The sequence below is a fragment of the Zootoca vivipara genome, chromosome 10 (assembly GCF_965207765.1).
Source record: "Zootoca vivipara chromosome 10, rZooViv2.hap1.1, whole genome shotgun sequence".
Taxonomy (NCBI): Eukaryota; Metazoa; Chordata; class Lepidosauria; order Squamata; family Lacertidae; genus Zootoca; species Zootoca vivipara.
Genome location: NC_142593.1, coordinates 38,826,913 through 38,842,926, shown reverse-complemented (window position 1 = coordinate 38,842,926; position 16,014 = coordinate 38,826,913). Strand labels below are relative to the sequence as shown.

The 16,014-nt window shown below is 40.6% G+C and overlaps 1 protein-coding gene across 4 annotated transcripts in view; it reads right to left on the bottom strand.

The window, feature by feature from the left end:
• The window catches only part of ERCC8 (ERCC excision repair 8, CSA ubiquitin ligase complex subunit), a 40,998-nt gene that overhangs the window by 11,404 nt on the left and 13,580 nt on the right, over positions 1–16,014 (bottom strand). For all 4 annotated transcript variants that reach the window (XM_035100363.3, XM_035100359.3, XM_088652878.1 and 1 more), the window contains 4 exons: positions 15,162–15,230; positions 13,138–13,204; positions 8,342–8,445; positions 3,537–3,661 (listed from right to left, as the gene is read on the bottom strand). In XM_035100363.3, the coding sequence (XP_034956254.1) occupies positions 3,537–3,661; positions 8,342–8,445; positions 13,138–13,204; positions 15,162–15,230 (365 nt within the window). The remainder of the gene's footprint in view (positions 1–3,536; positions 3,662–8,341; positions 8,446–13,137; positions 13,205–15,161; positions 15,231–16,014) is intronic.

Here is a 16,014-nt window from a genome sequence, read left to right as displayed (position 1 = left end):
GGTTATGGGAACACAACAACAAATGCTGGAAATATGACACACAAAGTTTGTGCAACATAAGCATGGATTAAATAAATTGCAGATTCATTTCAATGAGTTGGATGGTGCAATCAGAAATATTTTCAGGAGTAGCTCTGGGCTGTATCATCATTTGGAGCAAACATCTGTTCTTTGCTGGAGGACAAATTGTTCGGAAAACTACTGTCATGCTATGCAGCAAGACCTCTGATGGCACCAACAAATCAGGACAGGAAAGCTAAACATAATCATTACCTGCCACACACTTGATGTCAAGTATAGGGGAGGTGAGTGTGGCTTGCTCAAAACAGCCTGGCAGGCCAAATGAAGACACCTGTGACACAGAGGTTTCCTTCCACTGCTCAATCACTTTGGCTTCAAATGTCACAGAACATCCTTGAAGAAGATGCAGACCAAAATCCAGATAAATAAACACTACTACAGTCATACCTAGGGTTACAGCCGCTTCAGGTTGTGTCTTTTTGGGTTGTGCTCTATGCCGAACCCAGAAATACCGGAACGGGTTACTTCCAGGTTTCGGCGGGAACATGCACAAAAGTGCTAAACCATGCTTTGCGCATGCACAGAAGTGCCGAATCGTGACCCGTGCGTGCACAGACGTGGGTTGCGAATGCTGCGGGTTGCAAACGTGCCTCCCGCATGGATCACGTTCGCAACCCGAGTGTCCACTGTATTATGTTTGTACTATGCTAGTTCACTGTACATACAACTGTACATACTGTACATACAACTGCTACAAGAAAAATCAACCCACAAATCAGGCATCAAGATTTTGACATACTGTTATATGCCATATAACTCAGATCAGATCAGACCACAAAAGATTTATGGGCCTTTCTTCTGGTTTTCACTTGCCAGTCGTTTACATTAAACTAAAGGAAGGTATGTTTAAAGATTTGTTTGTAGTTATCAGAAAAACCTTCTTCTAAGGAAACAAGATACACTTTTAATTTTTAAGAGCTGATTGCAGCAATGGGGCCTTGAGTTTAAAAAAGGTAATATATTCATTTTCTTTAACCAGAATTAATCCAGTATATGAATTCAACAGTGCTTATTCTGTGTTTGGTTGTCAGTTTGTTAATGTTGTTAATAATGTTCTGTGGAATGAGAGTGTTGTAATGCTTTGTGAATTTTATAATGTGACTTTTCTTGTGGCTGTGCCGTTTAGCTTATTTTTTAAGTTGCTTTGTAAATAGTGTTTTATAGACAGTGGTTGTTTTACTGATGATCTGCAATTGTTTTACTGATTATTTGTTAATTATTTTATATGATTTGTATTGTAATTGTTTTTTAAAATTATTTTTATTTCCCCCCCAAATTATTACCAATTGAAACTAATTACTTTAATTTAATACAATTTCTTAAAATCAGGTTTCTCATTTCCGTTACAATCCTATGTCCAAGATATTCCCCTTTCACTGCTTCCTTTGTTATTTAGTCTCCAGTTGACATTCTTCACGTTTCGTTAAGCCATTCTTCCAGCTGTCCGCTTTTTCACCTTACAAACAGCAACCTGAGTTACATCTTATACAGTCATACCTCGACATCCGAACACTTCGACTTCCGAAGGTTTCGACTTTCGAAGTCATCAACCCCCACGCGTGCCCGGCGTGCACATTCTGCACCTGCGCAGAAGCAGCGCTTCGAGAACCGAAAACCTCGACTTACGAAGACGACCGCGGAACGGATCGTCTTCGTAAGTTGAGGTACCACTGTATATTTATAATCCATTTCATGTGTGTAGTCTTTCATCTTCATTTTTGTTCCAGACCTGGTGTGTTAAAAGAGTTCAGTTCCTTCTCTTGTTGTTCCATTCTTTGCAGTGTTGGTCTGAGTGGTATTAGGTCACATTCCATTCCATTCCACTGTTATCAAACTAACATGAGAACCACAGCCATAGATAACTCGCAGAGTGAACTTTCCAGACTTCCGCCATTAAATTTCCCTTTGCAATTCTTTTTTGGCACACAACACACAGCAAAATATTTTCTCAGATTCAGCCTCTCTTCAACAACTGTCCAGCAGCGGGTCATTTCCTCTTTTTCTCATTGCATTTTTCCAACAACACCTCCATCCAGAAGTGGTCATAAATAAAGTCCATTCACCCTTGGTAAGGGGGGGGGGGACATAGCAAAACCTTATTAAGTTCCGTAAAGCATAACGCAGAAGGCCCCCCCCCCCCGTTCAAAGTAACAAGCAGAGTAGCAACTACACACACCTATTCATTGTGTATAGGACAGGAGAGAAAAAGGCCATGAGAAAACCGTAAGAAAGCACAAAGCACCTTGTCCTCCCCATTTCCTTTCACGGCTGTTGTAGAGATTCTCAAACTTCAGAAAACCATTCAAATACCTTCAGAAAACCAGTCCCAGTTCTTTGGGCAGCTGATTGATTGTAGCCCATTTGCATATGATACTTTGGAAGCGCCTCTTGATTAATGCCAATTATCCAGATTAAGGAAGAACCTTCCACAAATCATGCTGGTAATGGAGGGCTGTCCATGGCAGGGGCACACTCCCTGATCTCTCCTGTTCTGCCTTCTATATTGGCAGACACAGGATTGTGCGACATTGCAGGATGCAGTGAACTCCCCAGACCCCACTGGAGAGCATCAAGAGTATTTATGCCTCATTTCCTCCCTTTTTCCCTGCCTGAACTTCTTCCAAGCCCCCGGAGGACTGCGAAGAACAACCCCCATTGATCGTGGGCGTGGTCAGAAACCGATTTGTGTTGTAATTGTGATGTTCTGCTATGTTATTATTTATTGTATGTAAGCCACTTTGTGACGCATGTGAGTTTATTTTTAGCACTCGATTGAAAGGGCAAGCAAATTAAGTTATTAAGAAATTAATTCTACCATTACAACATCTGTGGCAGCCAAGTCCAAGGCAGTGGAGATTACAGCATCATTCCAGAGATCAAGCTGCAAGATAAATATTTCCAAGTGACCTGAAAAAGTCTCATAACGTGGGTTGCACAGTGTGCAAGTGAACAAGATTATGTTTCCTGGGTAGTGTGTGTATAGGTGAAATCACTTATAGTGGGGGACACCATCTAAAAAGCCTATAAACATCCTCTAAACTTCTGGAAACCGTTGAAAAACCCTTTTAAAAACCAACAGCACTTGCCAGACTGACTGGAATCTTCCAAACTCCTCTAGAATCACTTCCACCAAACCTCCTTTCTCAAACTCAAACTCTCCATAGGCCCCAAAGGTTGGTGCAACGACTCATAGGATGTAGTTGAAAAAGCTCCTAGAATTGCAAGCTGTTTTCCCCACTCTTTTTGCACAGTTTATGCAGTTTTTGTGCCTTTTTGAGGCCCATTTATGGTATATACATGGTCGTGAGTGAGTTGAAAATGCATAAGAGGGGGAGTCACATACATTACCTTCCTCAATATCACGACCAACTTGTTTAGTCATAGGTTATAATGAAAACAAAACTGTACGCAATCTAAGTCCCCCCCCCCCAAACCCAACACCTTCCTCAACTTACTAATGTGTTCTCTCCACTGGAACTGTTCCAGAGTCTCATGCGGTCATCTGTACCAAATGTTAAAAGGTGAAGTCCATCATTTGTGAAGCACAAGCCATTAACTCTTCCATTATGGGCAGTATTTTCTGTTAATAAAATATGAACAACACCGGGTTCTACAGAGTTTGATACAGCAAAATGTAAAACTCAACACAGCAAAGTATTTGTAATTGCAGTGTTTGAAAGGGAAATGGTGCAACAATGTATTCTACCATGTGACGATGCTTGTTGCCAAGGGTGAAACAAAATGCTTAAGTGTTGAAATGTTTAAGAACTTGATATACATGTAAATGCGGGTCCTGCTATCAGAACACACATTATCTGCAAATTCACTTATCTGAACATAAAGAATCATGCCCAAATATCACTATGTGAATGGTTGATTCATATATCTGAATAGCCGGAGTTTGCCCACTTCCTTGTTTGTGCTTTTCTAGTCAGCAGCAACTATTTTCGGGTAGAAACCATGCCAGGGGGCGGGGGGGAGATTGTACAAATCAGGGAGCAAGAGAGATCAGACAAATCAGTTTTGCCTTCGTCTCTCTTCTGCTGGTTGGCTGCAACTATTTCAAGAAAAAACCATGGAAGAAATGGGGCAGGGAGAGACTGGACAAATCATGGATTAGAAATATTCTCATATGGACTTCTGGGGAGAGGAATGGTGGTTTGGCTATCTGTCTGTTAGCTCCTGTTGACAGAAGATAATTATGTGGTAACTGATAATAAACAGATAGTCCGACTAGTCATCAGTCTTGAGTTAAGGGTGATCTGGAAGTTTACCTCAAACGCTTTGATCGAGGCCATTTTCCTGCTGTCTGTGTCTGGAAGCCTGGACAGGAGTTAGAATGAGCTGGCAAGCTATTCTGCCCAAATACCACATAATCAACATCATATCTTAAAAATACTTCTGGGAAAAGGAAAACTGTAACAAGAGATCCCTACATCGGCTGATGAAAATCTACAATCTGAAAATCTGTAAGTTCCGCCTTCTGCCATTAAGAAAAACAAAAAGGAAAACTGATTGTGAAAGTGTCTAAGGCAGCGTGAAAAGCCAGATTTATGGTTGATAATAAAGATTAAGCAGATGAGGGGAATCCCTGTGTGAAAAATATTTAACCCCTTTTCTGTTTCCTACCTCTAAAGAACTGAAAAAACTGAAAGTAACGCGGCCATTGCTAGCCATGGGAAATAATTTTCTATAAGACATGTTGCAGCTGTGATTTTAAAGTGGAAATATTAAGGTAGACTGAGTTACTAATAATATCCAGAACATCAAAAGCATTCAGTATGGTAAAGGTACTTTTTGATCTTCCAGTGACTGTTGGTATTATTCAACGGTTGATGGCTGAACAATTAAAAATGATCAGATCAGTGTTTGATGAAGAAAATGAACCAGAGATATGAACTGGAAATGGGGAATACTCAGAGGCTTCAGACCAAATTGATGAAAAGTTAGCAAGACTGGATCATGAAATAGTTAAACTGAAGAAAGCAGGTGGCGATGCTTCAATGGAAATGACTTCCCTACAAGGATTTGGAGGAGAAGCTAAAATCACAAATGGTTAGGTGGAGAATTTTCTGGATATGTTATTGATCAAGTTTGGGGCGGGAAGCTTTGGGAAAACTTTAGTCCTGGCCTTCCTTCAGTTCTAGCAGACAGAAAATATTCTGCATATGATATGGAGCAAATTGAGAGAATGATGATGTCAGAGATTGGGCAGAGGAGGAATGGTGGAGACCGCCTCACCAGCCCAACCCTTCCAGAGAAGTGGAAGACAGTTTAGATTTGCAACAGGGCTTTGAGGAAGGTCACAGCTCAGAGGCAGATGAGGGGGAAAGTTGGGAAATAATGGAAGAGGAGGAGGTAGAGGAAGCACCAGAGGGGTGACAGCTGACAGACACAGTGTCTTTCAAAAGCATTCTAGACCCCCCATCTCCCAGAACCCAGTGAGCCTTGAAAGTAGGAGAGCAAAGAGCTCAAAAACAGAGGGCACTTCTCAGCACCCGTAGGACTGGAGAGATGTTGAGCTTGATGAATGAGGAAGTGGAAGAGACGGGGGTGTTGGAGATTCACTCAGGACAGCACCATTATCCAAGAGGCTGGGTTTTGTAGCCTCTCTCCGTAAATACTGAATAAACCGCAGATGGTAAGAACATTCTTTGTCTGTATAGGTTCCTGGGCAACCGGCCATGGAAGTTGCTGGCAGCAGCCTGACAGATGTGTACTATCAGATTTCAGAGTACTATATCTGGAAAAAGACTGGGGGGGGACCCAAAATGGAAGGTCCTAGAGGAGGAGATTGGGATACTATTGTAAACACAACAGGAAATGGAATTTGAGCATATGGAACTGGACATGAACTAAAGGATATATACTAAGAAAAAAATTATGGAATATGTGATCACAATGGAGGGACTTTAAAATGGACACGGATAGAATAATTTACTATCACTCAAAATGGAATAATGTGATGGAAATTAATGGAGGTAAAGTCAAAAGAGAAATATGGTTGACATTTATTAATAATAATAACAATTAGGGAACCCATCTTGGAGTTTTCGTGGGAAAAAGAAATGAGAGATTCTGAGACACCTTGAACAAAATATATATTAACAGAAAGTGGAGAAGATGGATGTTAGCATGGACTGAATGTTGTAAATAATCAATCATTTTTTCTTTTTCTTTTATGTAACTGGCAGATAAGTTTTCATTTTGTAACTTTTTCTAATGTTTCTTCTTCTTTTGCCTTTATTTAATTTCTTTCTTTCTTTCTTTCTTTCTTTCTTTCTTTCTTTCTTTCTTTCTTTCTTTCTTTCTTTCTTTCTTGTCTCTCTTCTTTGTTTTTCTTCTTTCTTTGGAGTCCTATTTCTGGGGCCTTTATTAAGGTCCAGAGATTGTATGCTCATGGGGGTGGCAGATGGTGGATGGAGGACCCTTGGTGGGAGGCAGGGAAATGTTGGTCTCCTAAAGTGAGAGGCTGGGAGGAGAAAGGAAAGATCCTAGGCGAGAGCTGGGGGGAGGAGCTACTGTCCTGTGTGTGTGGTAAGGGCTAAGAATTACTTTTAAGAGAGGACGCCATATCCACTTATTTGATTTGTATTTTTGTAGTCCCTATTTTTTTGTATACTGTAATAGATTGTTTTGGGATGTAGACTGATCTTCTCCAATCCTCTGGCCATTGCTGGGTTTTCCAAACTTGCTGGCATATTGGGTGTAGCACCTTAACAGCATCATCTTTTAAAATTTTAAATAGTTCAGCTGGAATATCATCACTTTCACTGGCCTTGTTATTAGCAGTGCTTTCTAAGGCCCATTTGACTTCACTCTCCAAGATGTCTGGCTCAAGGTCAGCAACCACACTACCTGGGGTGTACGAGACCTTCATATCTTTCTGGTATAATTCTTCTGTGTATTCTTGCCACCTCTTCTTGATGTCTTCTGCTTCTGTTAGGTCCTTACCACTTTTGTCCTTTATTATGGTAATCTTTGTACGAAATGTTCCTTTCATATCTCCAATTTTCTTGAAATCATCCCAATTCCAAAGAAGGGCAGTGCCAAAGAATGCTCCAACTACCGCACAATTGCACTCATTTCACACACTAGCAAGGTTATGCTTAAAATTCTACAAGGCAGGCTTAGGCAGTATGTGGACCGAGAACTCCCAGAAGTGCAAGCTGGATTTTGAAGGGGCAGAGGAACCAGAGACCAAATAGCAAACATGCGCTGGATTATGGAGAAAGCTAGAGAGTTCCAGAAAAACATCTACTTCTGCTTCATTGACTATGCAAAAGCCTTTGACTGTGTCAACCACAGCAAACTAAGTTCTTAAAGAAATGGGAGTGCCTGATCACCTCATCTGTCTCCTGAGAAATCTCTATGTGGGACTAGAAGGTACAGTTAGAACTGGATATGGAACAACTGATTGGTTCAAAATTGGGAAAGGAGTACGACAAGGTTGTATATTGTCTCCCTGCTTATTTAACTTATATGCAGAATTCATGCGAAAGGCTGGACTAGATGAATCCCAAGCCAGAATTAAGATTGCTGGAAGAAATATCAACAACCTCAGGTATGCAGATGACACAACCTTGATGGCAGAAAGTGAGGAGGAATTAAAGAACCTTTTAATGAGGGTGAAAGAGGAGAGCGCAAAATATGGTCTGAAGCTCAACATCAAAAAAGCTATGGTTTTCCCAGTAGTGATGTATGGAAATGAGAGCTGGACCATAAAGAAGACTGCTTGCCGAAGAATTGATGCTTTTGAATTATGGTGCTGGAGGAGACTCTTGAGAGTCCCATGGACTGCAAGAAGATCAAACCTATCCATTCTGAAGGAAATCAGCCCCGAGTGCTCATTGGAAGGACAGATCATGAAGCTGAGGCTCCAATACTTTGGCCACCTCATGAGAAGAGAAGAATCCTTGGAAAAGACCCTGATCTTGGGAAAGATTGAGGGCACTAGGAGAAGGGGACGACAGAGGACGAGATGGTTGGACAGTGTTCTCGAAGCTACGAACTTGAGTTTGACCAAACTGCGGGAGGCAGTGCAAGACAGGAGTGCCTGGCGTGCTATGGTCCATGAGGTCACGAAGAGTCAGACACGACTAAACGACTAAACAACAACAACAATAGATTTTTTTAGATGAAAATCTCATTGGGGAAAAAAGTTCCCATATGAAATAATGAAAATTATCTAAAGAACAATTTCCCTGGAATTGTGTTTGGAAAGAGAGACCTGTGTGCATTGCATATGTATACTGATTACCTGCTTCAGAAGATGCTTTTGACTTTTCACCATTATGTTGATCAAGAGTAATCAGACAAGCAGATGCTCTCCTTACATCCCAGAGTTTCACTCTACTGTCAGCACTGAAAGAAGAACAACACCTTGTATTGATTTATGGACAAGATAAATGGTTTCTATCCAACCCTACCTCACTCTGTCATAAAGGCAAGCGATGCCCTTAGGTTGGATTAGAAATTTTCTGTTAACATTCGTATAGTTATGTGCAAGTTCTTTTCTTGTTAATATGTACACATTGTCTGGTCTTCCCAATCCTGTTATTTTTAATACAGAGAGTTACTGTTTTCCAAGTGAAAAGTTTCTATTTCATGGGCTTTAGAAAAAGGTAAACCAAGGAACATCTTATTTCTACAAATTCCTCTGTATTTCATTATTGGCCTATTCTGTCAATGAATTATATTAATACTGAATGGAAAAACAAATGCAGTGTAGTTAAAAAAATTGCTTTGGAAAATAAAAATTTAACAATTGCTACTTATAAGAGTACCTTATTAAAAATATATATTTACTTCAACTTTGGACCTTAGCCCTCAAGGCAGCTTACAAAATTTTAAATGGTAGCCATAAAAATGAAACAATTGTTATCAAAACCCAGAAAGTCATATTCACAAAACGTTCATAAAACAAGTAAAACATATCAACAATAATAAACAAATTCTTTTACATGCCACTAAAATGCCTAAATAGTTTGTTTTTGGACCTGGCACCTAAAAAAACATCAAGGGTGGCACCAGATGGTTAACTTAACAGGCTTTCTGTTTGTTTATAAGCATTACCACATTCTTTCTGTTGATGTACATGTTAAACATTTTATTTATGGCTCATATGGTCTGTCTGCAGCCTCGGGTCCATATAAAGCCATTGGGACTCCCCTTTATGTCCTGCTGAATTTGGCCCCATTGTCGCCAATTTCTCCGCACTGCAGAAAACCTCTCTGTGCCACAAAAGGCTGCTACTCCATTCCTAGTGTGCTCTGTGGTCTGGGCAGATGCTGAGCATGTGGCTCAGAGGAAGAACCAGAGTATGCCAGGTATAGTGTCTATTCAGTATTCCACCTGGCATGCCTTATTGTTGGGCATCACAACTAGACAGCTGGGCTTGACAAGCTGTCTTTGGCTGGGTCTTCTGTTTCCCATTGAGATGACACAAAGGTAAGTCACAGGGCACAGAGGGAAACTTTGGGGGAGACAAAAAAAAATGATATCACCATGACAAGAAACAGAAGAGCTGGTAGGAAAAGCTGAAGAGGCAGGAGAAATAGCATAGACCTTGGGGCTCACAAAAGAATGCAAACTGGCTAGCAGAAGAGACAGAGAGACAGTGTGTTTGTGTGAGAGAGACGAAGGAAGAGGAAAAAGATGTCCCCACCCACTTGTGGTTTTGATTGTACCTTGTAACGAAGCACACGTAGTCAGGGAGTTGTTGCAGGTGAGCTGTGCAAGAGGAAGCTGATTGGCAAGCTCGGTAGAGCCCATTTTATTAGCACAATATGCACACGTTTATGAACAGTCTGACCTTTAGCACTTTTACATCATGAGCTGACACGTATGTTTTCTCTGACATTTGTGAGACCTGCTCCACCACGTCATGTTCTTACCAAGTGGGAAGTGAGCCATGCCTTTCCAAAGAGAGGCAAAGGTCACAGACAGGACACAGCAGACTAGACTACTGAGAAAGCCAAAGGTGAGAGTGAGGGCATAGCGTTCAGACAGCCCCGGCTTGCCTAGGGGTGGAGGTTTGCCTCACACCCAAAGGTCAGTGATCAAACTGCGGACTATCTGCAGGGTCGAGGTTTGCCTCATGCCTGGTGGTCATTCCTACATCACCTGCCTCTAGTATGTGTCCCCCAACTATTTTGCCTTTAGGGAATGTGGACCTTGACTCTGCAAAGCTCACCCTTCCCTGATTTAATAATTCTATCCTTGTTTTCAGCCACATTGAGCTGTTTGGAGTAAAAGCAGGGTATAAACGTGTTAAATACATTATTATTGACTTTATCCCCAAAGGCACACTCCTCCGTTGTCTCCCAAGATAGACGGATGCCAACATCTATTATTATTATTATTACCGTATTACAAATAAATCAATGCCTAGTCAAACAAACAAGCTAGCTTTTCATTTAGCTAAGCATTCTGTGAGTCTGCCACTGCAGCTGCCATCACAGGTGAAGACTGAGAACTGACTCCTCCTCCTGGTCATCAGAACATCACTTGTCCAAAATAACCAGGTCTGAGTCTGAAAGGGTTGAGATTAAATTGTGGCTGGTTTACTTCTGTTCAGGTATAGAAGTCTGTAATTAGGCTCTGTTGGTGATTTGTGTAGGCTTTTCCGCTTGCATGTGAAGGGACTGAGTTCAGGCAACTACCATTACGAAATGTCTTATTTGAGCAAGAGCACTATCTGCAAGCCTCTCCTCAAGCCTGCTTTCCCCTTTTCCCAAGCAAGCAAACAGTCAATCAATCAAACAAGCATGTATTTTTTTTCCTGTTGGCAAGCGAAGATAAGCAGTTATGTTAAGAGGTGGTAAAACATCTAAAAGATTGAAAGGTTTTTGTTTTGTTTTTTTTAAAAACCCTTAGAATAAAGTTTAAAACCTGTATAGATAAACCCCAGGAATGCCACAGAAATGGCTGTTGAACTCCCTATGAAACTGATTTATGATTCTTGGCTCCTTAGAGAATAAAACAACACTGAAAAGGTCCTTGCCCTCAATAAATCAGATAGCTGCTGAGCCAGCAACAGCATTATCACATAAAAAGAAAAAAACAAAGCCCAATTAAACAATTAAAACAGACTGTGGAGCTCAGTCAAGAATGACCTTTCTTGATCACATCTTGGCCAGAAGTCTGTGTGGAGAGATGGTTCCCACCTGCCCCGAAAGAGGTGGTGGTGCAGCTGCTCATAAAGAAACTGTATCTGGGCTAATAATAATAAAAATAATGCCATAATTTATTATTTATCCCCTGCCCACCTGGCAGGGTTTCCCCAGCCACTCTCAGTGGCTCTCAACAAAATATTAAAAATACAATAAAACATCAGACTTTAAAAGCTTCCCTAATTAGGGCTGCCTTCAGATGTCTTCTAAAGGTCAGATAGTTGTTTATTTCCTTGACATCTGATGGGAGGGCGTTCCACAGGGCAGGCGCTACTACCAAGAAAGCCCTCTGCATGGTTCCCTGTAACCTCACCTCTCACAGCAAGGGAACCACCAGAAGGCCCTCAGAGCTGGACCTCAGAATTTGGGCTGAACAATGGGGGTGGAGACGCTCCTTCAGGTATACTGGGCCGAGGCCGTTTAGGGCTTTAAAGGTCAGCACAAACACTTTGAATTGTGCTCGGAAACGTACTGGGAGCCAATGCAGGTCTTTCAGGACCGGAGTTATGCGAGCTCGGTAGCCACTCCTTGGCCTGGCACAACTATTAACCAGTCACAAACACCTCCTTTTGGGGAAAGGTGGTGGAGAGAGTTTTGGTGGGGCAGCTGCAAGCATCCTAGGATGACATGGATTATTTAATTCCATTCCAATCTAGGTTCCGACCTGCCCATGGGACTGAGTTGCACTTGGCTGCCCTGATGACTTTTGCAGAGAGCTTGTTCCTGCTTCTCGATCTTTCTTCGGCTTTTGATACTATGGACCATGGTACCCTCCTGGACCAGCTCCTGGGAATGGGAACTGACACTGTGTTACAGTGGTTCCAGTCCTACTGCCAAGACCAAGTCTAGAGAGTAGCACTTGTGGAGTGCCTTTCACTCTGCCTGGCACTTACACAACGGAGTACCGCAGGGCACTATCTTAGCTCCAAGGCTATTTAATAGCTATATGAAGCTGCTGACAATGGTCATTAGGAGTTCTGGGATAAGCTGATGATGTTCAGCTCTCTTTCTCCACAACATCTGAATCAGGAGAAACACCTGAATCCATGCACTGGTGTCTGGGCAGTGGTAAAATGGATGAGGTAAAAGCTGAGCTTGAATCCTGGCAAGATGGAGTCACTGTGGGTAAGTAGTTCCCATGTCTGAGAAATTGGTCAACTCTGGATGGGGTTGCACTCCCCGTAACAGAGCAGGTTTGCAGTCTAGGAATGCTTCTGCATCAGCTTTGTCACTGCAGGCCCACGTAGTCTCACTGGCTAGAAATACCTTTTACCAACTGCAACTGGTATCACACCTACAACTGCTCCTGGACCAGGAGAACTTGACCACAGAAGTCCATCTCCACTTTTTTCCAAAACAAAAAGAATTGGGGACATGTGGATAAATGAACCAGGAACAATATAATTTCTCAAACACATCACTGATACATTTTTGGTCATCTTACTCAATAATAATGGATATTCAGCATACAATTTTGAGTGCATTTCCCAGATTCTGTCCCAGATTCTTACTGAGACAGGTTAGAAGGAGGCTTTTACCCAGATACTGTTCCATATAGTATCATCTAATGGCTCACCCAGATCTTTTCCCCACCATGCTTTTAAGGTTGTGAGAGATGACAGCAATTGAGAGTTTAATGTTTTGTAGATTAGGGAAATGAGGCCTTTATCTCACACCTATACACACTCCATTCAAATAACACTTAGTTATGAATTTCAATGAAATACATACAAAACACTAGTTAAGGGGAACTCTCTATATTTCAAGTTAAGAGCAAGAGATGTCACTAGACTATGAAACAAATACAGAACTGTTTTTTTAAAAAAAAAGGGTTAATTTTCATTCTAATCATCACTACTTTGTTGTTGGTTCTTTCTTTTACCTTGCAGTTGCTAAAATATATTCATAACGCGGTGACCAAGATACTGCTAGAATTTCTTGTTTGTGACCTAAAAAACAAGAAGCCATAAGAATCATTAGTGGTATACATTAGTGGTATACTCATATACAAACAGCTATGGCACAATCCTTTGGGATTACCAAAGCATCTGACTGAACAGAACCTTATCTCTTCATAGGGATAAAGATAGGGATACAGGTGCAGCCTCCCATTCTCTGAATTGCCATGGTGTGCCATATGCACACCAGGGGGAGAAAACTAAATTAAGGCCCCTCCTGCCGTTTGGAAGGATAAATGCTTAGCCCTGTTTTGTTTTGTTTTGCTTTGGTTTGTTTGCTATGGTAAGAAACCAATTCTTCAATGTATAAATGAGTTATTTCAAAGTAAATAACTCTCTCTGAATTAATTCAGAGAAAGATTGATTGCAATCTACCAACTACTTGAATTGATTTAGTTCCTCTTTTTTTCCAGAGCATGTTATAGGATCGCTTTCTAAACAGAGACTTCAATTCAGTAATGGTCAACATCCTTCTTTCATTGTCCCCCCACTTGAGTGCACTGCTCTGAAAATTCAACAGCAAGTTATCTTTAAAAGAAGAGACATGCAGTCCCTCCAGTGATTATTTTGCTTATGAAACTATAAAACACAATCTATGGAATTCTAGCACAATCTTCATACAAGTAACTCTACAGCTTAGGCTAGTTTAGTACCTTAGACTATACAAATTAATTTTTCTACATCAATTGCCTCCTTCTGAGGAGAGACTCAACATTAAATATTATTTTGGTAAATCAGAGAGTTACACGATCCCAGGAGCATAGCAAGCTTGTTGGAAGACCCAGTGTGGACAGCAGACTAAGCAAAGTGGAACTCCCTGCAGCTTCTTTCATAAAAAATAAATTGGACACTAAATATTGCGGCAGAAAGAGGTGGTAATGAGATGGTAGAATCATGAGAGGGTAAAATATGCAGTACCACTATAGACTGTAAGATCTTTGAATACTCTCCTGTACTTTAAATAGAAAACAAGCACAACAGAGAACAGACTGTTATGCTAGCTTTGAACTAGAAGGGAAGGTTTTGTTCTGTTGTCACTTGGGGGGAGTATTCACACTAGTATTCCCTAATTGCTTCCTGAAGTAATACAGTTCATTGTTCCTCTTAGGAATTCTAATTCTGTTGCATGTGTAGGTTAGGCATGACACATACCAGTATATTCTTGCCAGCTACTATGTACTAGTCAGCTGTAGCCAGCAAAACCTCTTCTTCTTTTTTATATCAACTGTCATTCTGAGCAGCAGGAAATGGGAACTCCAGCACCATTAAAAGTACTAGTATATGGCATAAGGGGCAGGGAGGAAGAGCAGAGGGCAGGAAACTGAGAGGCTGCCCAGGGTACAGAAATGATTACTTATGGAACCTCCTACTACATCCTTTTTAAAGCTATCACCGAGGGCCTTCTGGCGGTTCCCTCGTTGCGAGAAGCCAAGTTGCAGGGAATTAGGCAGAGGGCCTTCTCGGTAGTGGCGCCCACCCTGTGGAACGCCCTCCCATCTGATGTCTACCAGACTTTTAGAAGACATCTGAAGGCAGCCCTGTTTAGGGAGGCTTTTAATGTGTAATAGATTACTGTATTTTATTTTTCTATTGGAAGCCGCACAGAGTGGCTGGGTATAAATAATAAATTATTATTATTATTATTATTATTATTATTATTATTATTATTATTATTATTATCCCAAACATTCATTTGGGAAAAATCTAAACTGAACAAAATTGCCCAGCATTTTCATAGTAACAAATCAATATTTCTACTTCTTCAGACCCACAGTGCTAGAACAATATGTGGAAGATATTGCTATTCTTGCTGTGTTGTTTCACAACTGGCACATAAAATGTCTGTCATATTACTTACAAATAATATATTGTTTAGAGCAGTTCTTTACGCTGTTTAGTTTACTCAAAGTATTATTGTCTAGAATTTATGTTTCAGACTAAGACATACCCTGCAGAATGTGAGAACATGATCCAGACTTCAAGTCACAAAGCTGTACCTTGGGGCTTTTGGTACCAACTGTAAGCAAAAAAAGACAAAATACATAAAGGAAAAGAGAAACACACTCTGCTGCTTAAAATTGCAGCTATAAAAAAGCACACAGAGAAAGTGCTAGTTGCATTGTGTTTTATATATCTTTGGGGGGCTTTGAATAAATGTATTACAAAAGTTACAAATTCCCCCAATATTTTTTTTCTAGTAACTGCATTCTGCATCTTCATTCAGCTTATTTACCATAACATTAAAATAAACAGAACAGGGTGAACAGATATTCTTTCATTCTTTATAAATTGACACAAAGGCATGTTTCATAAATGAAGCATTTGGAAGTACAAACAGAAGTCCACTGTGTGCAAATTACAAACTGGACACTGTTAAAAGTATTTATGGCTCTTAAGTCTAAATGCTAACTTGTACCACAGTAATTTGAGCCATCTCTTATCTTGAATATTGTCTCAGTATTCTAACAATGCAGAATCTGAAATACTGATCAATTAAGACAAGACCAATTAATGCATATTTAGAAGGTACACTGTATTTTTTTAAACAATGAATACAAATACATACATTTAATTAACAGCACAACTCTAGATAAAATATTCTGCCTTCCTTATTAAGGAAATTACTCTGTTTTGGTAAATGTGTTTGATTTATGAAGAGCCTTAAAAAAGATGCTGAAAGAGCTAGAGAATTGGCCAAGGAGTGAGCCCAGGAAGAACAAGCATGCTCTGTCCCCCCTCTCTGCCTTCACATCATTGGCTGCTTGACATCTGCCAATTCAAACATGATTCAGATTTTCATT